Source organism: Peromyscus maniculatus, chromosome 22, assembly GCF_049852395.1.
Source record: "Peromyscus maniculatus bairdii isolate BWxNUB_F1_BW_parent chromosome 22, HU_Pman_BW_mat_3.1, whole genome shotgun sequence".
NCBI lineage: Eukaryota > Metazoa > Chordata > Mammalia > Rodentia > Cricetidae > Peromyscus > Peromyscus maniculatus.
This window is the reverse complement of record NC_134873.1, coordinates 5283155-5310325: the sequence shown is the minus strand read 5'-3', so window position 1 is coordinate 5310325 and position 27171 is coordinate 5283155. Positions and strand designations below refer to the sequence as shown.

Genomic DNA, 27171 nt, shown 5'->3' with positions numbered 1-27171 from the left:
ATCAGAAAAGAAACCACACACAAATAAAGAGAGTAAACGTTAGAGAATCATGCAGTAGATAATGTCAACAGGAACCTACCAAACACTCTTGTATGACTTCAGTGGATTTATTTTAGGGGTGGAAATGTTTTGAATGCATTCTTTCTGTGCACTCTGTTTGTGGTCTGCCCACTGACATCCATGGGCGCTTTGGATCCCCTGGCACTGCAGTTCCAGAAGGTTCTCAGCCAAGATGTTGGTTCTGTGAATCAAAGCCAGAGCCTCTGCCCCAGCAAAAAGTGGTAAACACTGCTGAGTCATCTTTCCAGACCCCAGAATCAATATGTTTCTCATGCACCTGTTCATAAGCAAAGACCAATATGTCCTTAGTATAAACGATGAGTCAGCTTTCAGGGTGGTTGCCAAAATTTTATACCCTAGGCCTCATCAGCCTGCTGGTATGAAACATTGAAATGCAGAGAACTTATAGGCAGGAAGAACATGAATAGGAGGTGGTCTTGTTGATACACTCCTCTAATCTGTGCACTCATAATGCAGAGGACACTGGTCTCTTTGAGTTCAAGGATAACCCGTTCTCAATTTATTTGGTGAATGGGAAAAGGCAAGAAACTGTTTGCCACAGCAGAAGTGTGCAGGTGCAAGGATAATTTTTAGGAGTTGTTTCTATCCTCTCACCATTTCAATCTCAGGGTTCAATTGGAAGTGTCAGTCATGCTGGCAAGTGCCTTTATGACATTAGCCATTTGGTGGCCTTAATATATATGCTTTGAATGTAAATATATCAGCATTAATACACACTCACACACACTCCACAAAATACAAAAGAAATTGATACAATACACTAGCACACCAATGCCAGCAGATCACTCTGCATGCAGGCATAATGACCCGGGATCCATCCCAGAAAACACAATTACCAGCAAACTGCTTGACTACGAACCATGTGTTGAAAATACTCGGTTAAAGATCATTAGACATGGTTCCCATTTTACTTCCAGCAATGAAACTCAGATCCACCTATCACATGCCAGAACTCAGGCGACCTCAAAGAAACTGAGCAAAAGAGAGTGAAACACTTTTCTCCTGTTCTGTTTTGAATTTTGGTATTCATAATTTAAAGGAACCCAGCACAGCCTCTTTTGTGTCAGAAGACGGCTTCATTTGAAAACGAAGCAAATAACGGTTTTGGGTCTCACACACACTTCACATACAGACCAAACAAAAGAATTGATTTCCTTAACTGAGAAGGTTCATCCTCTACCTTTCCTTTGCAGAAGAGCGAGGAACACATTGGCTGTGCAATAAGGTCCTCCAGCGTCAAGACCATCTTGGGGGACCTGGAACTGTCTCCGCTAGTTGAGGTAATAACTGATAGCTGCAAAGAAAAAGAAATATATTTACCTTTAAGTCCCACTAATTTGACATGTAATATATTTGTTTGTGTAAGGAACGATGTCTCTGTGTTCCTATGTCTGCAGTATTTCAAATAGTGTCAGAGAAGAGGAAGCCAGCCTGGCCCATTTCTTCACCTCCTTCATATCCTCCCTTCTGGGAGCCCACAATCTAATCACCCTGTAAGGCACTAGTTCTCAACCTTCCTAAGGGTGTGGCCATCTGATGACCTATCCCATGTTGTGGTGAACCTGCACAGGAAATTTTTTCCCTTGCTATTTGATAACTGTCATTTTTCACGTCTTATGAATTATCATGTCTATATCTATGTTTTCAGAAGGTGTTAGGTGAACCCCGTGAAAGACAGTCTTAGGTTTTCCAAATGGGTCACTAACCACCTGTTGAGAACCACTATTTTCATGGGTACATGATAGTAAATTAGACTATGGAGACAAAAATCAGAAAGGGAGCTCTTTGAATCAGAAAAGAAACCACACACAAATAAAGAGAGTAAACGTTAGAGTATCATGCAGTAGATAATGTCAACAGGAAACTACCAAACACTCTTGTATGACTTCAGTGGATTTATTTTAGGGGTGGAAATGTTTTGAATGCATTCTTTCTGTGCACTCTGTTTGTGGTCTGCCCACTGACATCCAGGGGCGCTTTGGATCCCCTGGCACTGCAGTTCCAGAAGGTTCTCAGCCAAGATGTTGGTTCTGTGAATCAAAGCCAGAGCCTCTGCCCCAGCAAAAAGTGGTATCCTGCTGAGTCATCTTTCCAGACCCCAGAATCAATATGTTTCTCATGCACCTGTTCATAAGCAAAGACCAATATGTCCTTAGTATAAACGATGAGTCAGCTTTCAGGGTGGTTGCCAAAATTTTATACCCTAGGCCTCATCAGCCTGCTGGTATGAAACATTGAAATGCAGAGAACTTATAGGCAGGAAGAACATGAATAGGAGGTGGTCTTGTTGGTACACTCCTCTAATCTGTGCACTCATAATGCAGAGGACACTGGTCTCTTTGAGTTCAAGGATAACCCGTTCTCAATTTATTTGGTGAATGGGAAAAGGCAAGAAACTGTTTGCCACAGCAGAAGTGTGCAGGTGCAAGGATAATTTTTAGGAGTTGTTTCTATCCTCTCACCATTTCAATCTCAGGGTTCAATTGGAAGTGTCAGTCATGCTGGCAAGTGCCTTTATGACATTAGCCATTTGGTGGCCTTAATATATATGCTTTGAATGTAAATATATCAGCATTAATACACACTCACACACACTCCACAAAATACAAAAGAAATTGATACAATACCCTAGCACACCAATGCCAGCAGATCACTCTGCATGCAGGCATAATGACCCGGGATCCATCCCAGAAAGCACAATTACCAGCAAACTGCTTGACTACGAACCATGTGTTGAAAATACTCGGTTAAAGATCATTAGACATGGTTCCCATTTTACTTCCAGCAATGAAACTCAGATCCACCTATCACATGCCAGAACTCAGGCGACCTCAAAGAAACTGAGCAAAAGAGAGTGAAACACTTTTCTCCTGTTCTGTTTTGAATTTTGGTATTCATAATTTAAAGGAACCCAGCACAGCCTCTTTTGTGTCAGAAGACGGCTTCATTTGAAAACGAAGCAAATAACGGTTTTGGGTCTCACACACACTTCACATACAGACCAAACAAAAGAATTGATTTCCTTAACTGAGAAGGTTCATCCTCTACCTTTCCTTTGCAGAAGAGCGAGGAACACATTGGCTGTGCAATAAGGTCCTCCAGCGTCAAGACCATCTTGGGGGACCTGGAACTGTCTCCGCTAGATGAGGTAATAACTGATAGCTGCAAAGAAAAAGAAATATATTTACCTTTAAGTCCCACTAATTTGACATGTAATATATTTGTTTGTGTAAGGAACGATGTCTCTGTGTTCCTATGTCTGCAGTATTTCAAATAGTGTCAGAGAAGAGGAAGCCAGCCTGGCCCATTTCTTCACCTCCTTCATATCCTCCCTTCTGGGAGCCCACAATCTAATCACCCTGTAAGGCACTAGTTCTCAACCTTCCTAAGGGTGTGGCCATCTGATGACCTATCCCATGTTGTGGTGAACCTGCACAGGAAATTTTTTCCCTTGCTATTTGATAACTGTCATTTTTCACGTCTTATGAATTATCATGTCTATATCTATGTTTTCAGAAGGTGTTAGGTGAACCCCGTGAAAGACAGTCTTAGGTTTTCCAAATGGGTCACTAACCACCTGTTGAGAACCACTATTTTCATGGGTACGTGATAGTAAATTAGACTATGGAGACAAAAATCAGAAAGGGAGCTCTTTGAATCAGAAAAGAAACCACACACAAATAAAGAGAGTAAACGTTAGAGAATCATGCAGTAGATAATGTCAACAGGAACCTACCAAACACTCTTGTATGACTTCAGTGGATTTATTTTAGGGGTGGAAATGTTTTGAATGCATTCTTTCTGTGCACTCTGTTTGTGGTCTGCCCACTGACATCCAGGGGCGCTTTGGATCCCCTGGCACTGCAGTTCCAGAAGGTTCTCAGCCAAGATGTTGGTTCTGTGAATCAAAGCCAGAGCCTCTGCCCCAGCAAAAAGTGGTAAACCCTGCTGAGTCATCTTTCCAGACCCCAGAATCAATGTTTCTCATGCACCTGTTCATAAGCAAAGACCAATATGTCCTTAGTATAAACGATGAGTCAGCTTTCAGGGTGGTTGCCAAAATTTTATACCCTAGGCCTCATCAGCCTGCTGGTATGAAACATTGAAATGCAGAGAACTTATAGGCAGGAAGAACATGAATAGGAGGTGGTCTTGTTGGTACACTCCTCTAATCTGTGCACTCATAATGCAGAGGACACTGGTCTCTTTGAGTTCAAGGATAACCCGTTCTCAATTTATTTGGTGAATGGGAAAAGGCAAGAAACTGTTTGCCACAGCAGAAGTGTGCAGGTGCAAGGATAATTTTTAGGAGTTGTTTCTATCCTCTCACCATTTCAATCTCAGGGTTCAATTGGAAGTGTCAGTCATGCTGGCAAGTGCCTTTATGACATTAGCCATTTGGTGGCCTTAATATATATGCTTTGAATGTAAATATATCAGCATTAATACACACTCACACACACTCCACAAAATACAAAAGAAATTGATACAATACCCTAGCACACCAATGCCAGCAGATCACTCTGCATGCAGGCATAATGACCCGGGATCCATCCCAGAAAACACAATTACCAGCAAACTGCTTGACTACGAACCATGTGTTGAAAATACTCGGTTAAAGATCATTAGACATGGTTCCCATTTTACTTCCAGCAATGAAACTCAGATCCACCTATCACATGCCAGAACTCAGGCGACCTCAAAGAAACTGAGCAAAAGAGAGTGAAACACTTTTCTCCTGTTCTGTTTTGAATTTTGGTATTCATAATTTAAAGGAACCCAGCACAGCCTCTTTTGTGTCAGAAGACGGCTTCATTTGAAAACGAAGCAAATAACGGTTTTGGGTCTCACACACACTTCACATACAGACCAAACAAAAGAATTGATTTCCTTAACTGAGAAGGTTCATCCTCTACCTTTCCTTTGCAGAAGAGCGAGGAACACATTGGCTGTGCAATAAGGTCCTCCAGCGTCAAGACCATCTTGGGGGACCTGGAACTGTCTCCGCTAGTTGAGGTAATAACTGATAGCTGCAAAGAAAAAGAAATATATTTACCTTTAAGTCCCACTAATTTGACATGTAATATATTTGTTTGTGTAAGGAACGATGTCTCTGTGTTCCTATGTCTGCAGTATTTCAAATAGTGTCAGAGAAGAGGAAGCCAGCCTGGCCCATTTCTTCACCTCCTTCATATCCTCCCTTCTGGGAGCCCACAATCTAATCACCCTGTAAGGCACTAGTTCTCAACCTTCCTAAGGGTGTGGCCATCTGATGACCTATCCCATGTTGTGGTGAACCTGCACAGGAAATTTTTTCCCTTGCTATTTGATAACTGTCATTTTTCACGTCTTATGAATTATCATGTCTATATCTATGTTTTCAGAAGGTGTTAGGTGAACCCCGTGAAAGACAGTCTTAGGTTTTCCAAATGGGTCACTAACCACCTGTTGAGAACCACTATTTTCATGGGTACGTGATAGTAAATTAGACTATGGAGACAAAAATCAGAAAGGGAGCTCTTTGAATCAGAAAAGAAACCACACACAAATAAAGAGAGTAAACGTTAGAGAATCATGCAGTAGATAATGTCAACAGGAACCTACCAAACACTCTTGTATGACTTCACTGGATTTATTTTAGGGGTGGAAATGTTTTGAATGCATTCTTTCTGTGCACTCTGTTTGTGGTCTGCCCACTGACATCCATGGGCGCTTTGGATCCCCTGGCACTGCAGTTCCAGAAGGTTCTCAGCCAAGATGTTGGTTCTGTGAATCAAAGCCAGAGCCTCTGCCCCAGCAAAAAGTGGTAAACCCTGCTGAGTCATCTTTCCAGACCCCAGAATCAATATGTTTCTCATGCACCTGTTCATAAGCAAAGACCAATATGTCCTTAGTATAAACGATGAGTCAGCTTTCAGGGTGGTTGCCAAAATTTTATACCCTAGGCCTCATCAGCCTGCTGGTATGAAACATTGAAATGCAGAGAACTTATAGGCAGGAAGAACATGAATAGGAGGTGGTCTTGTTGGTACACTCCTCTAATCTGTGCACTCATAATGCAGAGGACACTGGTCTCTTTGAGTTCAAGGATAACCCGTTCTCAATTTATTTGGTGAATGGGAAAAGGCAAGAAACTGTTTGCCACAGCAGAAGTGTGCAGGTGCAAGGATAATTTTTAGGAGTTTTTTCTATCCTCTCACCATTTCAATCTCAGGGTTCAATTGGAAGTGTCATTCATGCTGGCAAGTTCCTTTATGACATTATCCATTTGGTGGCCTTAATATATATGCTTTGAATGTAAATATATCAGCATTAATACACACTCACACACACTCCACAAAATACAAAAGAAATTGATACAATACACTAGCACACCAATGCCAGCAGATCACTCTGCATGCAGGCATAATGACCCGGGATCCATCCCAGAAAGCACAATTACCAGCAAACTGCTTGACTACGAACCATGTGTTGAAAATACTCCCTTAAAGATCATTAGACATGGTTCCCATTTTACTTCCAGCAATGAATCTCAGATCCACCTATCACATGCCAGAACTCAGGCGACCTCAAAGAAACTGAGCAAAAGAGAGTGAAACACTTTTCTCCTGTTCTGTTTTGAATTTTGGTATTCATAATTTAAAGGAACCCAGCACAGCCTCTTTTGTGTCAGAAGACGGCTTCATTTGAAAACGAAGCAAATAACGGATTTGGGTCTCACACACACTTCACATACAGACCAAACAAAAGAATTGATTTCCTTAACTGCGAAGGTTCATCCTCTACCTTTCCTTTGCAGAAGAGCGAGGAACACATTGGCTGTGCAATAAGGTCCTCCAGCGTCAAGACCATCTTGGGGGACCTGGAACTGTCTCCGCTAGATGAGGTAATAACTGATAGCTGCAAAGAAAAAGAAATATATTTACCTTTAAGTCCCACTAATTTGACATGTAATATATTTGTTTGTGTAAGGAACGATGTCTCTGTGTTCCTATGTCTACAGTATTTCAAATAGTGTCAGAGAAGAGGAAGCCAGCCTGGCCCATTTCTTCACCTCCTTCTTATCCTCCCTTCTGGGAGCCCACAATCTAATCACCCTGTAAGGCACTAGTTCTCAACCTTCCTAAGGGTGTGGCCATCTGATGACCTATCCCATGTTGTGGTGAACCTGCACAGGAAATTTTTTCCCTTGCTATTTGATAACTGTCATTTTTCACGTCTTATGAATTATCATGTCTATATCTATGTTTTCAGAAGGTGTTAGGTGAACCCCGTGAAAGACACTCTTAGGTTTTCCAAATGGGTCACTAACCACCTGTTGAGAACCACTATTTTCATGGGTACGTGATAGTAAATTAGACTATGGAGACAAAAATCAGAAAGGGAGCTCTTTGAATCAGAAAAGAAACCACACACAAATAAAGAGAGTAAACGTTAGAGAATCATGCAGTAGATAATGTCAACAGGAACCTACCAAACACTCTTGTATGACTTCAGTGGATTTATTTTAGGGGTGGAAATGTTTTGAATGCATTCTTTCTGTGCACTCTGTTTGTGGTCTGCCCACTGACATCCAGGGGCGCTTTGGACCCCCTGGCACTGCAGTTCCAGAAGGTTCTCAGCCAAGATGTTGGTTCTGTGAATCAAAGCCAGAGCCTCTGCCCCAGCAAAAAGTGGTAAACCCTGCTGAGTCATCTTTCCAGACCCCAGAATCAATATGTTTCTCATGCACCTGTTCATAAGCAAAGACCAATATGTCCTTAGTATAAACGATGAGTCAGCTTTCTGGGTGGTTGCCAAAATTTTATACCCTAGGCCTCATCAGCCTGCTGGTATGAAACATTGAAATGCAGAGAACTTATAGGCAGGAAGAACATGAATAGGAGGTGGTCTTGTTGGTACACTCCTCTAATCTGTGCACTCATAATGCAGAGGACACTGGTCTCTTTGAGTTCAAGGATAACCCGTTCTCAATTTATTTGGTGAATGGGAAAAGGCAAGAAACTGTTTGCCACAGCAGAAGTGTGCAGGTGCAAGGATAATTTTTAGGAGTTGTTTCTATCCTCTCACCATTTCAATCTCAGGGTTCAATTGGAAGTGTCAGTCATGCTGGCAAGTGCCTTTATGACATTAGCCATTTGGTGGCCTTAATATATATGCTTTGAATGTAAATATATCAGCATTAATACACACTCACACACACTCCACAAAATACAAAAGAAATTGATACAATACACTAGCACACCAATGCCAGCAGATCACTCTGCATGCAGGCATAATGACCCGGGATCCATCCCAGAAAACACAATTACCAGCAAACTGCTTGACTACGAACCATGTGTTGAAAATACTCGGTTAAAGATCATTAGACATGGTTCCCATTTTACTTCCAGCAATGAAACTCAGATCCACCTATCACATGCCAGAACTCAGGCGACCTCAAAGAAACTGAGCAAAAGAGAGTGAAACACTTTTCTCCTGTTCTGTTTTGAATTTTGGTATTCATAATTTAAAGGAACCCAGCACAGCCTCTTTTGTGTCAGAAGACGGCTTCATTTGAAAACGAAGCAAATAACGGTTTTGGGTCTCACACACACTTCACATACAGACCAAACAAAAGAATTGCTTTCCTTAACTGCGAAGGTTCATCCTCTACCTTTCCTTTGCAGAAGAGCGAGGAACACATTGGCTGTGCAATAAGGTCCTCCAGCGTCAAGAACATCTTGGGGGACCTGGAACTGTCTCTGCTAGATGAGGTAACAACTGATAGCTGCAAAGAAAAAGAAATATATTTACCTTTAATTCCCACTAATTTGACATGTAATATATTTGTTTGTGTAAGGAACGATGTCTCTGTGTTCCTATGTCTGCAGTATTTCAAAGAGTGTCAGAGAAGAGGAAGCCAGCCTGGCCCATTTCTTCACCTCCTTCATATCCTCCCTTCTGGGAGCCCACAATCTAATCACCCTGTAAGGCACTAGTTCTCAACCTTCCTAAGGGTGTGGCCATCTGATGACCTATCCCATGTTGTGGTGAACCTGCACAGGAAATTTTTTCCCTTGCTATTTGATAACTGTCATTTTTCACGTCTTATGAATTATCATGTCTATATCTATGTTTTCAGAAGGTGTTAGGTGAACCCCGTGAAAGACAGTCTTAGGTTTTCCAAATGGGTCACTAACCACCTGTTGAGAACCACTATTTTCATGGGTACGTGATAGTAAATTAGACTATGGAGACAAAAATCAGAAAGGGAGCTCTTTGAATCAGAAAAGAAACCACACACAAATAAAGAGAGTAAACGTTAGAGAATCATGCAGTAGATAATGTCAACAGGAACCTACCAAACACTCTTGTATGACTTCACTGGATTTATTTTAGGGGTGGAAATGTTTTGAATGCATTCTTTCTGTGCACTCTGTTTGTGGTCTGCCCACTGACATCCATGGGCGCTTTGGATCCCCTGGCACTGCAGTTCCAGAAGGTTCTCAGCCAAGATGTTGGTTCTGTGAATCAAAGCCAGAGCCTCTGCCCCAGCAAAAAGTGGTAAACCCTGCTGAGTCATCTTTCCAGACCCCAGAATCAATATGTTTCTCATGCACCTGTTCATAAGCAAAGACCAATATGTCCTTAGTATAAACGATGAGTCAGCTTTCAGGGTGGTTGCCAAAATTTTATACCCTAGGCCTCATCAGCCTGCTGGTATGAAACATTGAAATGCAGAGAACTTATAGGCAGGAAGAACATGAATAGGAGGTGGTCTTGTTGGTACACTCCTCTAATCTGTGCACTCATAATGCAGAGGACACTGGTCTCTTTGAGTTCAAGGATAACCCGTTCTCAATTTATTTGGTGAATGGGAAAAGGCAAGAAACTGTTTGCCACAGCAGAAGTGTGCAGGTGCAAGGATAATTTTTAGGAGTTTTTTCTATCCTCTCACCATTTCAATCTCAGGGTTCAATTGGAAGTGTCATTCATGCTGGCAAGTTCCTTTATGACATTATCCATTTGGTGGCCTTAATATATATGCTTTGAATGTAAATATATCAGCATTAATACACACTCACACACACTCCACAAAATACAAAAGAAATTGATACAATACACTAGCACACCAATGCCAGCAGATCACTCTGCATGCAGGCATAATGACCCGGGATCCATCCCAGAAAGCACAATTACCAGCAAACTGCTTGACTACGAACCATGTGTTGAAAATACTCCCTTAAAGATCATTAGACATGGTTCCCATTTTACTTCCAGCAATGAATCTCAGATCCACCTATCACATGCCAGAACTCAGGCGACCTCAAAGAAACTGAGCAAAAGAGAGTGAAACACTTTTCTCCTGTTCTGTTTTGAATTTTGGTATTCATAATTTAAAGGAACCCAGCACAGCCTCTTTTGTGTCAGAAGACGGCTTCATTTGAAAACGAAGCAAATAACGGATTTGGGTCTCACACACACTTCACATACAGACCAAACAAAAGAATTGATTTCCTTAACTGCGAAGGTTCATCCTCTACCTTTCCTTTGCAGAAGAGCGAGGAACACATTGGCTGTGCAATAAGGTCCTCCAGCGTCAAGACCATCTTGGGGGACCTGGAACTGTCTCCGCTAGATGAGGTAATAACTGATAGCTGCAAAGAAAAAGAAATATATTTACCTTTAAGTCCCACTAATTTGACATGTAATATATTTGTTTGTGTAAGGAACGATGTCTCTGTGTTCCTATGTCTACAGTATTTCAAATAGTGTCAGAGAAGAGGAAGCCAGCCTGGCCCATTTCTTCACCTCCTTCTTATCCTCCCTTCTGGGAGCCCACAATCTAATCACCCTGTAAGGCACTAGTTCTCAACCTTCCTAAGGGTGTGGCCATCTGATGACCTATCCCATGTTGTGGTGAACCTGCACAGGAAATTTTTTCCCTTGCTATTTGATAACTGTCATTTTTCACGTCTTATGAATTATCATGTCTATATCTATGTTTTCAGAAGGTGTTAGGTGAACCCCGTGAAAGACACTCTTAGGTTTTCCAAATGGGTCACTAACCACCTGTTGAGAACCACTATTTTCATGGGTACGTGATAGTAAATTAGACTATGGAGACAAAAATCAGAAAGGGAGCTCTTTGAATCAGAAAAGAAACCACACACAAATAAAGAGAGTAAACGTTAGAGAATCATGCAGTAGATAATGTCAACAGGAACCTACCAAACACTCTTGTATGACTTCAGTGGATTTATTTTAGGGGTGGAAATGTTTTGAATGCATTCTTTCTGTGCACTCTGTTTGTGGTCTGCCCACTGACATCCAGGGGCGCTTTGGACCCCCTGGCACTGCAGTTCCAGAAGGTTCTCAGCCAAGATGTTGGTTCTGTGAATCAAAGCCAGAGCCTCTGCCCCAGCAAAAAGTGGTAAACCCTGCTGAGTCATCTTTCCAGACCCCAGAATCAATATGTTTCTCATGCACCTGTTCATAAGCAAAGACCAATATGTCCTTAGTATAAACGATGAGTCAGCTTTCTGGGTGGTTGCCAAAATTTTATACCCTAGGCCTCATCAGCCTGCTGGTATGAAACATTGAAATGCAGAGAACTTATAGGCAGGAAGAACATGAATAGGAGGTGGTCTTGTTGGTACACTCCTCTAATCTGTGCACTCATAATGCAGAGGACACTGGTCTCTTTGAGTTCAAGGATAACCCGTTCTCAATTTATTTGGTGAATGGGAAAAGGCAAGAAACTGTTTGCCACAGCAGAAGTGTGCAGGTGCAAGGATAATTTTTAGGAGTTGTTACTATCCTCTCACCATTTCAATCTCAGGGTTCAATTGGAAGTGTCAGTCATGCTGGCAAGTGCCTTTATGACATTAGCCATTTGGTGGCCTTAATATATATGCTTTGAATGTAAATATATCAGCATTAATACACACTCACACACACTCCACAAAATACAAAAGAAATTGATACAATACACTAGCACACCAATGCCAGCAGATCACTCTGCATGCAGGCATAATGACCCGGGATCCATCCCAGAAAACACAATTACCAGCAAACTGCTTGACTACGAACCATGTGTTGAAAATACTCGGTTAAAGATCATTAGACATGGTTCCCATTTTACTTCCAGCAATGAAACTCAGATCCACCTATCACATGCCAGAACTCAGGCGACCTCAAAGAAACTGAGCAAAAGAGAGTGAAACACTTTTCTCCTGTTCTGTTTTGAATTTTGGTATTCATAATTTAAAGGAACCCAGCACAGCCTCTTTTGTGTCAGAAGACGGCTTCATTTGAAAACGAAGCAAATAACGGTTTTGGGTCTCACACACACTTCACATACAGACCAAACAAAAGAATTGCTTTCCTTAACTGCGAAGGTTCATCCTCTACCTTTCCTTTGCAGAAGAGCGAGGAACACATTGGCTGTGCAATAAGGTCCTCCAGCGTCAAGACCATCTTGGGGGACCTGGAACTGTCTCTGCTAGATGAGGTAACAACTGATAGCTGCAAAGAAAAAGAAATATATTTACCTTTAATTCCCACTAATTTGACATGTAATATATTTGTTTGTGTAAGGAACGATGTCTCTGTGTTCCTATGTCTGCAGTATTTCAAATAGTGTCAGAGAAGAGGAAGCCAGCCTGGCCCATTTCTTCACCTCCTTCATATCCTCCCTTCTGGGAGCCCACAATCTAATCACCCTGTAAGGCACTAGTTCTCAACCTTCCTAAGGGTGTGGCCATCTGATGACCTATCCCATGTTGTGGTGAACCTGCACAGGAAATTTTTTCCCTTGCTATTTGATAACTGTCATTTTTCACGTCTTATGAATTATCATGTCTATATCTATGTTTTCAGAAGGTGTTAGGTGAACCCCGTGAAAGACAGTCTTAGGTTTTCCAAATGGGTCACTAACCACCTGTTGAGAACCACTATTTTCATGGGTACGTGATAGTAAATTAGACTATGGAGACAAAAATCAGAAAGGGATCTCTTTGAATCAGAAAAGAAACCACACACAAATAAAGAGAGTAAACGTTAGAGAATCATGCAGTAGATAATGTCAACAGGAACCTACCAAACACTCTTGTATGACTTCAGTGGATTTATTTTATGGGTGGAAATGTTTTGAATGCATTCTTTCTGTGCACTCTGTTTGTGGTCTGCCCACTGACATCCAGGGGCGCTTTGGATCCCCTGGCACTGCAGTTCCAGAAGGTTCTCAGCCAAGATGTTGGTTCTGTGAATCAAAGCCAGAGCCTGTGCCCCAGCAAAAATGGTAAACCCTGCTGATTCATCTTTCCAGACCCCAGAATCAATATGTTTCTCATGCACCTGTTCATAAGCAAAGACCAATATGTCCTTAGTATAAACGATGAGTCAGCTTTCAGGGTGGTTGCCAAAATTTTATACCCTAGGCCTCATCAGCCTGCTGGTATGAAACATTGAAATGCAGAGAACTTATAGGCAGGAAGAACATGAATAGGAGGTGGTCTTGTTGGTACACTCCTCTAATCTGTGCACTCATAATGCAGAGCACACTGGTCTCTTTGAGTTCAAGGATAACCCGTTCTCAATTTATTTGGTGAATGTGAAAAGGCAAGAAACTGTTTGCCACAGCAGAAGTGTGCAGGTGCAAGGATAATTTTTAGGAGTTGTTTCTATCCTCTCACCATTTCAATCTCAGGGTTCAATTGGAAGTGTCAGTCATGCTGGCAAGTGCCTTTATGACATTAGCCATTTGGTGGCCTTAATATATATGCTTTGAATGTAAATATATCAGCATTAATACACACTCACACACACTCCACAAAATACAAAAGAAATTGATACAATACACTAGCACACCAATGCCAGCAGATCACTCTGCATGCAGGCATAATGACCCGGGATCCATCCCAGAAAACACAATTACCAGCAAACTGCTTGACTACGAACCATGTGTTGAAAATACTCGGTTAAAGATCATTAGACATGGTTCCCATTTTACTTCCAGCAATAAAACTCAGATCCACCTATCACATGCCAGAACTCAAGCGACCTCAAAGAAACTGAGCAAAAGAGAGTGAAACACTTTTCTCCTGTTCTGTTTTGAATTTTGGTATTCATAATTTAAAGGAACCCAGCACAGCCTCTTTTGTGTCAGAAGACGGCTTCATTTGAAAACGAAGCAAATAACGGTTTTGGGTCTCACACACACTTCACATACAGACCAAACAAAAGAATTGATTTCCTTAACTGAGAAGGTTCATCCTCTACCTTTCCTTTGCAGAAGAGCGAGGAACACATTGGCTGTGCAATAAGGTCCTCCAGCGTCAAGACCATCTTGGGGGACCTGGAACTGTCTCCGCTAGATGAGGTAATAACTGATAGCTGCAAAGAAAAAGAAATACATTTACCTTTAAGTCCCACTAATTTGACATGTAATATATTTGTTTGTGTAAGGAACGATGTCTCTGTGTTCCTATGTCTGCAGTATTTCAAATAGTGTCAGAGAAGAGGAAGCCAGCCTGGCCCATTTCTTCACATCCTTCATATCCTCCCTTCTGGGAGCCCACAATCTAGTCATCCTGTAAGGCACTAGTTCTCAACCTTCCTAAGGGTGTGGCCATCTGATGACCTATCCCATGTTGTGGTGAACCTGCACAGGAAATTTTTTCCCTTGCTATTTGATAACTGTCATTTTTCACGTCTTATTAATTATCATGTCTATATCTATGTTTTCAGAAGGTGTTAGGTGAACCCCGTGAAAGACAGTCTTAGGTTTTCCAAATGGGTCACTAACCACCTGTTGAGAACCACTATTTTCATGGGTACGTGATAGTAAATTAGACTATGGAGACAAAAATCAGAAAGGGAGCTCTTTGAATCAGAAAAGAAACCACACACAAATAAAGAGAGTAAACGTTAGAGAATCATGCAGTAGATAATGTCAACAGGAACCTACCAAACACTCTTGTATGACTTCAGTGGATTTATTTTATGGGTGGAAATGTTTTGAATGCATTCTTTCTGTGCACTCTGTTTGTGGTCTGCCCTCTGACATCCAGGGGCTCTTTGGATCCCCTGGCACTGCAGTTCCAGAAGGTTCTCAGCCAAGATGTTGGTTCTGTGAATCAAAGCCAGAGCCTCTGCCCCAGCAAAAAGTGGTAAACCCTGCTGAGTCATCTTTCCAGACCCCAGAATCAATATGTTTCTCATGCACCTGTTCATAAGCAAAGACCAATATGTCCTTAGTATAAACGATGAGTCAGCTTTCAGGGTGGTTGCCAAAATTTTATACCCTAGGCCTCATCAGCCTGCTGGTATGAAACATTGAAATGCAGAGAACTTATAGGCAGGAAGAACATGAATAGGAGGTGGTCTTGTTGGTACACTCCTCTAATCTGTGCACTCATAATGCAGAGGACACTGGTCTCTTTGAGTTCAAGGATAACCCGTTCTCAATTTATTTGGTGAATGGGAAAAGGCAAGAAACTGTTTGCCACAGCAGAAGTGTGCAGGTGCAAGGATAATTTTTAGGAGTTGTTTCTATCCTCTCACCATTTCAATCTCAGGGTTCAATTGGAAGTGTCAGTCATGCTGGCAAGTGCCTTTATGACATTAGCCATTTGGTGGCCTTAATATATATGCTTTGAATGTAAATATATCAGCATTAATACACACTCACACACACTCCACAAAATACAAAAGAAATTGATACAATACACTAGCACACCAATGCCAGCAGATCACTCTGCATGCAGGCATAATGACCCGGGATCCATCCCAGAAAACACAATTACCAGCAAACTGCTTGACTACGAACCATGTGTTGAAAATACTCGGTTAAAGATCATTAGACATGGTTCCCATTTTACTTCCAGCAATAAAACTCAGATCCACCTATCACATGCCAGAACTCAAGCGACCTCAAAGAAACTGAGCAAAAGAGAGTGAAACACTTTTCTCCTGTTCTGTTTTGAATTTTGGTATTCATAATTTAAAGGAACCCAGCACAGCCTCTTTTGTGTCAGAAGACGGCTTCATTTGAAAACGAAGCAAATAACGGTTTTGGGTCTCACACACACTTCACATACAGACCAAACAAAAGAATTGATTTCCTTAACTGAGAAGGTTCATCCTCTACCTTTCCTTTGCAGAAGAGCGAGGAACACATTGGCTGTGCAATAAGGTCCTCCAGCGTCAAGACCATCTTGGGGGACCTGGAACTGTCTCCGCTAGATGAGGTAATAACTGATAGCTGCAAAGAAAAAGAAATACATTTACCTTTAAGTCCCACTAATTTGACATGTAATATATTTGTTTGTGTAAGGAACGATGTCTCTGTGTTCCTATGTCTGCAGTATTTCAAATAGTGTCAGAGAAGAGGAAGCCAGCCTGGCCCATTTCTTCACATCCTTCATATCCTCCCTTCTGGGAGCCCACAATCTAATCATCCTGTAAGGCACTAGTTCTCAACCTTCCTAAGGGTGTGGCCATCTGATGACCTATCCCATGTTGTGGTGAACCTGCACAGGAAATTTTTTCCCTTGCTATTTGATAACTGTCATTTTTCACGTCTTATTAATTATCATGTCTATATCTATGTTTTCAGAAGGTGTTAGGTGAACCCCGTGAAAGACAGTCTTAGGTTTTCCAAATGGGACACTAACCACCTGTTGAGAACCACTACTTTCATGGGTACGTGATAGTAAATTAGACTATGGAGACAAAAATCAGAAAGGGAGCTCTTTGAATCAGAAAAGAAACCACACACAAATAAAGAGAGTAAACGTTAGAGAATCATGCAGTAGATAATGTCAACAAGAACCTACCAAACACTCTTGTATGACTTCAGTGGATTTATTTTAGGGATGGAAATGTTTTGAATGCATTCTTTCTGTGCACTCTGTTTGTGGTCTGCCCACTGACATCCATGGGCGCTTTGGATCCCCTGGCACTGCAGTTCCAGAAGGTTCTCAGCCAAGATGTTGGTTCTGTGAATCAAAGCCAGAGCCTCTGCCCCAGCAAAAAGTGGTAAACCCTGCTGAGTCATCTTTCCAGACCCCAGAATCAATATGTTTCTCATGCACCTGTCCATAAGCAAAGACCAATATGTCCTTAGTATAAACGATGAGTCAGCTTTCAGGGTGGTTGCCAAAATTTTATACCCTAGGCCTCATCAGCCTGCTGGTATGAAACATTGAAATGCAGAGAACTTATAAGCAGGAAGAACATGAATAGGAGGTGGTCTTGTTGGTACACTCCTCTAATCTGTGCACTCATAATGCAGAGGACACTGGTCTCTTTGAGTTCAAGGATAACCCGTTCTCAATTTATTTGGTGAATGGGAAAAGGCAAGAAACTGTTTGCCACAGCAGAAGTGTGCAGGTGCAAGGATAATTTTTAGGAGTTGTTTCTATCCTCTCACCATTTCAATCTCAGGGTTCAATTGGAAGTGTCAGTCATGCTGGCAAGTGCCTTTATGACATTAGCCATTTGGTGGCCTTAATATATATGCTTTGAATGTAAATATATCAGCATTAATACACACTCACACACTCCACAAAATACAAAAGAAATTGATACAATACACTGGCACACCAATGCCAGCAGATCACACTTCATGCAGGCATAATGACCCGGGATCCATCCCAGAAAACACAATTACCAGCAAACTGCTTGACTACGAACCATGTGTTGAAAATACTCGGTTAAAAATCATTAGACATGGTTCCCATTTTACTTCCAGCAATGAAACTCAGATGCACCTATCACATGCCAGAACTCAGGAGACCTCAAAGAAACTGAGCAAAAGAGAGTGAAACACTTTTCTCCTGTTCTGTTTTGAATATTGGTATTCATAATTTAAAGGAACCCAGCACAGCCTCTTTTGTGTCAGAAGACGGCTTCATTTGAAAACGAAGCAAATAACGGTTTTGGGTCTCACACACACTTCACATACAGACCAAACAAAAGAATTGATTTCCTTAACTGAGAATGTTCATCCTCTACCTTTCCTTTGCAGAAGAGCAAGGAACACATTGGCTGTGCAATAAGGTCCTCCAGCGTCAAGACCATCTTGGGGGACCTGGAACTTTCTCCGCTAGATGAGGTAACAACTGATAGCTGCAAAGAAAAAGAAATATATTCACCTTTAAGTCCCACTAATTTGACATGTAATATATTTGTTTGTGTAAGGAACGATGTCTCTGTGTTCCTATGTCTGCAGTATTTCAAATAGTGTCAGAGAAGAGGAAGCCAGCCTGGCCCATTTCTTCACCTCCTTCATATCCTGCCTTCTGGGAGCCCACAATCTAATCACCCTGTAAGGCACTAGTTCTCAACCTTCCTAAGAGTGTGGCCATCTGATGACCTATCCCATGTTGTGGTGAACCTGCACAGGAAATTTTTTCCCTTGCTATTTGGTAACTGTCATTTTTCACCTCTTATGAATTATCATGTCTATATCTATGTTTTCAGAAGGTGTTAGGTGAACCCCGTGAAAGACAGTCTTAGGTTTTCCAAATGGGTCACTAACCACCTGTTGAGAACCACTCTTTTCATGAGTACGTGATAGTAAATTTGACTATGGAGACAAAAATCAGAAAGGGAGCTCTTTGAATCAGAAAAGAAACCACACACAAATAAAGAGAGTAAACGTTAGAGAATCATGCAGTAGATAATGTCAACAGGAACCTACCAAACACTCTTGTATGACTTCAGTGGATTTATTTTAGGGGTGGAAATGTTTTGAATGCATTCTTTCTGTGCACTCTGTTTGTGGTCTGCCCACTGACATCCAGGGGCGCTTTGGATCCCCTGGCACTTCAGTTCCAGAAGGTTCTCAGCCAAGATGTTGGTTCTGTGAATCAAAGCCAGAGCCTCTGCCCCAGCAAAAAGTGGTAAACCCTGCTGAGTCATCTTTCCAGACCCCAGAATCAATATGTTTCTCATGCACCTGTTCATAAGCAAAGACCAATATGTCCTTAGTATAAACGATGAGTCAGCTTTCAGGGTGGTTGCCAAAATTTTATACCCTAGGCCTCATCAGCCTGCTGGTATGAAACATTGAAATGCAGAGAACTTATAGGCAGGAAGAACATGAATAGGAGGTGGTCTTGTTGGTACACTCCTCTAATCTGTGCACTCATAATGCAGAGGACACTGGTCTCTTTGAGTTCAAGGATAACCCATTCTCAATTTATTTGGTGAATGGGAAAAGGCAAGAAACTCTTTGCCACAGCAGAAGTGTGCAGGTGCAAGGATAATTTTATTAGTTGTTTCTATCCTCTCACCATTTCAATCTCAGGGTTCAATTGGAAGTGTCAGTCATGCTGGCAATTGCATTTATGACATTAGCCATTTGGTGGCCTTAATATATATGCTTTGAATGTAAATATATCAGCATTAATACACACTCACACACACTCCACAAAATACAAAAGAAATTGATACAATACACTAGCACACCAATGCCAGCAGATCACTCTGCATGCAGGCATAATGACCCGGGATCCATCCCAGAAAACACAATTACCAGCAAACTGCTTGACTACGAACCATGTGTTGAAAATACTCGGTTAAAGATCATTAGACATGGTTCCCATTTTACTTCCAGCAATGAAACTCAGATCCACCTATCACATGCCAGAACTCAGGCGACCTCAAAGAAACTGAGCAAAAGAGAGTGAAACACTTTTCTCCTGTTCTGTTTTGAATTTTGGTATTCATAATTTAAAGGAACCCAGCACAGCCTCTTTTGTGTCAGAAGACGGCTTCATTTGAAAACGAAGCAAATAACGGTTTTGGGTCTCACACACACTTCACATACAGACCAAACAAAAGAATTGATTTCCTTAACTGAGAAGGTTCATCCTCTACCTTTCCTTTGCAGAAGAGCGAGGAACATATTGGCTGTGCAATAAGGTCCTCCAGCGTCAAGACCATCTTGGGGGACCTGGAACTGTCTCCGCTAGATGAGGTAAAAACTCATAGCTGCAAAGAAAAAGAAATATATTTTCCCACTAATTTGACATGTAATATATTTGTTTGTGTAAGGAACGATGTCTCTGTGTTCCTATGTCTGCAGTATTTCAAATAGTGTCAGAGAAGAGGAAGCCAGCCTGGCCCATTTCTTCACCTCCTTCATATCCTCCCTTCTGGGAGCCCACAATCTAATCACCCTGTAAGGCACTAGTTCTCAACCTTCCTAAGGGTGTGGCCATCTGATGACCTATCCCATGTTGTGGTGAACCTGCACAGGAAATTTTTTCCCTTGCTATTTGATAACTGTCATTTTTCACGTCTTATGAATTATCATGTCTATATCTATGTTTTCAGAAGGTGTTAGGTGAACCCCGTGAAAGACAGTCTTAGGTTTTCCAAATGGGTCACTAACCACCTGTTGAGAACCACTCTTTTCATGGGTACGTGATAGTAAATTAGACTATGGAGACAAAAATCAGAAAGGGAGCTCTTTGAATCAGAAAAGAAACCACACACAAATAAAGAGAGTAAACGTTAGAGAATCATGCAGTAGATAATGTCAACAGGAACCTACCAAACACCCTATTATGACTTCAGTGGATTTATTTTAGGGGTGGAAATGTTTTGAATGCATTCTTTCTGTGCACTCTGTTTGTGGTCTGCCCACTGACATCCAGGGGCGCTTTGGATCCCTTGGCACTGCAGTTCCAGAAGGTTCTCAGCCAAGATGTTGGTTCTGTGAATCAAAGCCAGAGCCTCTGCCCCAGCAAAAAGTGGTAAACCCTGCTGAGTCATCTTTCCAGACCCCAGAATCAATATGTTTCTCATGCACCTGTTCATAAGCAAAGACCAATATGTCCTTAGTATAAACGATGAGTCAGCTTTCAGGGTGGTTGCCAAAATTTTATACCCTAGGCCTCGTCAGCCTGCTGGTATGAAACATTGAAATGCAGAGAACTTGTAGGCAGGAAGAACATGAATAGGAGGTGGTCTTGTTGGTACACTCCTCTAATCTGTGCACTCATAATGCAGAGCACACTGGTCTCTTTGAGTTCAAGGATAACCCGTTTTCAATTTATTTGGTGAATGGGAAAAGGCAAGAAACTGTTTGCCACAGCAGAAGTGTTCAGGTGCAAGGATAATTTTTAGGAGTTGTTTCTATCCTCTCACCATTTCAATCTCAGGGTTCAATTGGAAGTGTCAGTCATGCTGGCAAGTGCCTTTATGACATTAGCCATTTGGTGGCCTTAATATATATGCTTTGAATGTAAATATATCAGCATTAATACACACTCACACACACTCCACAATATACAAAAGAAATTGATACAATACACTAGCACACCAATGCCAGCAGATCACTCTGCATGCAGGCATAATGACCCGGGATCCATCCCAGAAAACACAATTACCAGCAAACTGCTTGACTACGAACCATGTGTTGAAAATACTCGGTTAAAGATCATTAGACATGGTTCCCATTTTACTTCCAGCAATGAAACTCAGATCCACCTATCACATGCCAGAACTCAGGCGACCTCAAAGAAACTGAGCAAAAGAGAGTGAAACACTTTTCTCCTGTTCTGTTTGAATTTTGGTATTCATAATTTAAAGGAACCCAGCCCAGCCTCTTTTGTGTCAGAAGATGGCTTCATTTGAAAACGAAGCAAATAACGGTTTTGGGTCTCACACACACTTCACATACAGACCAAACAAAAGAATTGATTTCCTTAACTGCGAAGGTTCATCCTCTACCTTTCCTTTGCAGAAGAGTGAGGAACACATTGGCTGTGCAATAAGGTCCTCCAGCGTCAAGACCATCTTGTGGGACCTGGATCTGTCTCCGCTAGATGAGGTAATAACTGATAGCTGCAAAGAAAAAGAAATATATTTACCTTTAATTCCCACTAATTTGACATGTAATATATTTGTTTGTGTAAGGAACGATGTCTCTGTGTTCCTATGTCTGCAGTATTTCAAATAGTGTCAGAGAAGAGGAAGCCAGCCTGGCCCATTTCTTCACCTCCTTCATATCCTCCCTTCTGGGAGCCCACAATCTAATCACCCTGTAAGGCACTAGTTCTCAACCTTCCTAAGGGTGTGGCCATCTGATGACCTATCGCATGTTGTGGTGAACCTGCACAAGAAATTTTTTCCCTTGCTATTTGATAACTGTCATTATTCACATCTTATGAATTATCATGTCTATATCTATGTTTTCAGAAGGTGTTAGGTGAACCCCGTGAAAGACAGTCTTAGGTTTTCCAAATGGGTCACTAACCACCTGTTGAGAACCACTCTTTTCATTGGTACGTGATAGTAAATTAGACTATGGAGACAGAAATCAGAAAGGGAGCTCTTTGAATCAGAAAAGAAACCACACACAAATAAAGAGAGTAAACGTTAGAGAATCATGCAGTAGATAATGTCAACAGGAACCTACCAAACACTCTTGTATGACTTCAGTGGATTTATTTTAGGGGTGGAAATGTTTTGAATGCATTCTTTCTGTGCACTCTGTTTGTGGTCTGCCCACTGACATCCAGGGGCCTTTGGATCCCCTAGCAATGCAGTTCCAGAAGGTTCTCAGCCAAGATGTTGGTTCTGTGAATCAAAGCCAGAGCCTCTGCCCCAGCAAAAAGTGGTAAACCCTGCTGAGTCATCTTTCCAGACCCCAGAATCAATATGTTTCTCATGCACCTGTTCATAAGCAAAGACCAATATGTCCTTAGTATAAACGATGAGTCAGCTTTCAGGGTGGTTATCAAAATTTTATACCCTAGGCCTCATCAGCCTGCTGGTATGAAACATTGAAATGCAGAGAACTTATAGGCAGGAAGAACATGAATAGGAGGTGGTCTTGTTGGTACACTCCTCTAATCTGTGCACTCATAATGCAGAGGACACTGGTCTCTTTGAGTTCAAGGATAACCCGTTCTCAATTTATTTGGTGAATGGGAAAAGGCAAGAAACTGTTTGCCACAGCAGAAGTGTGCAGGTGCAAGGATAATTTTTAGGAGTTGTTTCTATCCTCTCACCATTTCAATCTCAGGGTTCAATTGGAAGTGTCAGTCATGCTGGCAAGTGCCTTTATGACATTAGCCATTTGGTGGCCTTAATATATATGCTTTGAATGTAAATATATCAGCATTAATACACACTCACACACACTCCACAAAATACAAAAGAAATTGATACAATACACTAGCACACCAATGCCAGCAGATCACTCTGCATGCAGGCATAATGACCCGGGATCCATCCCAGAAAACACAATTACCAGCAAACTGCTTGACTACGAACCATGTGTTGAAAATACTCCCTTAAAGATCATTAGACATGGTTCCCATTTTACTTCCAGCAATGAAACTCAGATCCACCTATCACATGCCAGAACTCAGGCGACCTCAAAGAAACTGAGCAAAAGAGAGTGAAACACTTTTCTCCTGTTCTGTTTTGAATTTTGGTATTCATAATTTAAAGGAACCCAGCACAGCCTCTTTTGTGTCAGAAGACGGCTTCATTTGAAAACGAAGCAAATAACGGTTTTGGGTCTCACACACACTTCACATACATACATACAAGGCAGGCATGGTGCTGAAGCAGCAGCTGAGAGCCACACTGACTCACACAAGAAACAGAGAGCTCCCTGAAAATAGCTCAAGTCTTCTGAAACCTCAAGGTGAACCAATAATGACACAACTCCTCTGAAAAGGCCACACCTCCTAATCCTCCCCCAGATAGTTCCACCAACTGGTGGCCAAGCATTCAAATATATGAGCCCATTGGGGCTGTTCTCACTCAAGTCTCCAGAGAAGTGCTGGGTCAGGCCATTATAGCTATCCTCCATGTATGACAATAGTCATAGTTAAGGAGTAAGAACTTGGAAGGCATCTCCCAGAATCCTAACTTGCAGCTCCACAGCTCCCCTCTGCTCATGCATTTCAAAATCACCCTCACTGTTCTACTGTCCAAGGAACCTAATGGCAATTGTGAAAGGTTGTGGGGAAAGCATTAATGCAGTGCAGAAGAGAGAGGTTCCTTTTGTTCCAAAAGCTCCTCATTGTCACATTTTCTTAATCTGGCCAGAATGCAAAATCCCAGTCATACAGACAGGAAAGGACACATTTTGTCCTTTTCCTTTTACAACTTCCCATTATACAGAGAATATACATTATACAGTGTCAGGTAGTAAAGAAAAGAAGGAAAGAAGGCATAAAGCTGAGCAGGTCCCCTTTTAAATTTCTCAAAACTCTGGGCCTTTTACTCAAACAGAAAGGAAGCAGAAAGTACTGAATATCAATGGCTGTTGTGATAAAATTAGACTGAGAAAAGAGACATTTGGGGGCTATAAATCAAGACCCTGACATAACAGGTAAGTCTTAAAATGAATAAAATCAGTGAAAATGTTAATGAAAACTAACGTCTCACATTTTCCTTAAAGGTTGAAAAGAAGGCACCTTGTGATCCCCATATTACCGTTCGGCACAATTTGGTCCATTTACCACCTACATGGGATGGAGAAGGAGTTGACCCGGTTGATAATAAAAAAGGTGCGCATTCAGCCCAGGACACTGTTCTGGATCCCACAATTATTTAGGTATTTGCACTGGGCATGCAAGGGGGAGACCATACACTGACCCTGAGCCTGCTCTTGGTCACCACACTAATGACACCATGGACCCTTTTCAAACACTGACCCAGTTCTTGAAGCGTGTCTTAGAGCAGAACACAAGTGTAGTAGATTCACTACTGATCGGGAATCTTCTCTTGTTCATGTGCCATGTGACACTCCAGAACCTACACAGGGTAGCAACAAAATTTTTGGTTCTGTAAATACAGCTGACCACACCAGCTATACAATGAACACCTCTATTAAATCTATTCCTCCTCTGGCAGAAGACATGCTGCTGCTCCTTATAACTCCAGCAATGTGGTTCCTGGTTTCGATTATGATGATGATAAGACACATAAGCAATATAATATTCCGCAGACGAAGTAATTTGAGAGATTACAGGAACCAAAACGTTGGACAAGGTGAGACCACAGAAATGGTTTAAAATAGATGAAGATTTTTGTAGTAGAAATCTAATTTTTTGGGCACTAGTATGTAAGATTAATAAATTTCATGCTTTATATAGAACTTTTGGGCATTTCCTAGCACCAGAAAAAATTTGATTCTTTTTTTCCAATAATATTAAAAATATATCACATAAAAATAACAGTTTAGTCCAACGAAAGTGCCCAAGTAAAGCTGGTAGGTTCACAGTTGTCTCCTATTCTGGAACAAGGGAATTTCTTTCACTCCTAATGTGAACCTTGTGTTTTTCTGAATGGCTAAGCAGAGTTATATAACTGTTAAATATTAGTTTCTATTTTTCTGTGTGCATACATTGTGACTTATGAGTATAGCATCTTCTTAGAAACAAATATTTCAGAAGAAGCAACATCTGAGAATAGAACCAACAAAATGAGGCTCCACATTCTCACACCTTCTCAAACACAATGATACTAATGTCACTCCATAAGATTCTACTGATGATGCCACTGCTACTCCTGATCCTGAGATGTATGTCACCAGTGATGTTCTTGATGATGCAACTGATAGTTCTTTCTTTTCTTTTTAGTTGCTACCGAAGCTGATAATTCTCTGAAAGAACACAACAAATGACAATCTGTCAGGAAGATTTTATCAAAAATAGACATGGTTAACTATTTTCTGGCAGAAGACATAGTATATATTGAATTCTGTATATGTTTGAAATATTTTCCCATTAAAATGCATTATGCAAATATTTTAAGCTGTTTCTTGGTATTGTACAAACTGATCACCTGACCTCTCAGTGATATGTTTAAGGGGAAGGATTTTTATTATAGATACCAGAGTTTGAACAGATAGAGTGATCTGGAATGTTCAAAGCAGAAGGAGATGTTGGCTGAACATAGTCAGCCAACTGGACCTGGCTAATGATAGAAGCAGAAACAGCCAGAGAGGCAGAGAGAGAGAGAGAATGAGACAGAGGAGGAGACAGAGAGAGGGAGAGGAACATGGAGACAGGAGGAGAGAGAGACACAAAGAGAGAGATTTATAAAGAGACTGAGAAGGTGTGAGAAGGGATGCTTCTGAACTAGAGGGAGTTTAGGGTAGGGGAGGAGGGGAGAGGACCTAGGACACTAGCATAGACTTTGAAATGCATAACAAGTACTTGTGACCCTGAAGCAGCCTGGAGGCTAGCATGGGCCTCATTATGGTAATATGCACCACAGGCAGCCATTTTCTCTACTGCCAGTCATAAGGGAAATGACACCTTTGGGTAGAGATTCACAAGTTTTTGAGGAATGTTGACTTCTATCTACCTTCCAGAAATCCTCCTAAAGTCCAGGTTGAGCCCATTTCCGGATATCTGAGCCTGCCCTTGGAGTTTTGGGAATTGCAGTTTTCTTTGGACATAACAGGCATCAATGAATTTTAGTGGATTTTGCAAGTCACAAATCAGCCTTGTTGAGGTTTACATACTCAAACTGCTCAAACACAAGTAAACACCACCAAAATGCCATATTGTCCTTAACATCCATAGAGTTCAAGTGTGGTTGCTTACCTGCATTTCCTTTTCCTTTAATTTGATGCTACAAGCTGCAAAAATATACAAAGGAGGATTTCAGCTGATGATGACAAAGCTAATACCTGGAAGAAGCCAAGGGCCTTCGAGAGGCTCAAGGAGCCATGGTAATATTTGGCTTTTGATTATCAGCCTTTTCCTGCTATGAGTTTCTTGTGTGCTATTGTAGCTTTTCCATCACTTATTGCACACCATTTCCCCTCTCCTAAAGGAATATTTAGATAACCTCATGCACTGACAGCTATGCACAGCCAGAACCCCAGTTTAAGCCTGTCTGTAATTATCATCACTGGCAACATCTGGCCAGGTCCATCCACAGATGGAGGAAAGTACCTTATCAGAGATACCTCTGTACTCTCTAAGAACAGACTTAAGCATCCAGACTACCCATATGTGAAGGCCTGGCAGATGTGCCAATTAAGCTTAACTTCCTCCTTTCCCAAAACTTACCTCTAATTCCAGATCTCCCTTTAACTATCACCAGAGGAATCAC

General features: G+C 41.5%; 1 protein-coding gene and 1 long non-coding RNA gene across 2 annotated transcripts in view; both read left to right on the top strand.

Annotated features, from left to right (window-relative positions):
* The window catches only part of LOC143270236 (uncharacterized), a 285186-nt gene that overhangs the window by 16215 nt on the left and 241800 nt on the right, over positions 1-27171 (top strand). The window contains exons 8-12 of the mRNA XM_076559424.1: positions 1275-1361; positions 14360-14446; positions 16230-16316; positions 18098-18184; positions 19967-20053. Of these exons, the coding sequence (XP_076415539.1) occupies positions 1275-1361; positions 14360-14446; positions 16230-16316; positions 18098-18184; positions 19967-20053 (435 nt within the window). The remainder of the gene's footprint in view (positions 1-1274; positions 1362-14359; positions 14447-16229; positions 16317-18097; positions 18185-19966; positions 20054-27171) is intronic.
* LOC143270243 (uncharacterized) lies at positions 2783-8739 on the top strand. The gene is made up of 3 exons (XR_013047365.1): positions 2783-3229; positions 5011-6241; positions 8112-8739. It is a non-coding gene; the product is annotated as an uncharacterized LOC143270243 (long non-coding RNA).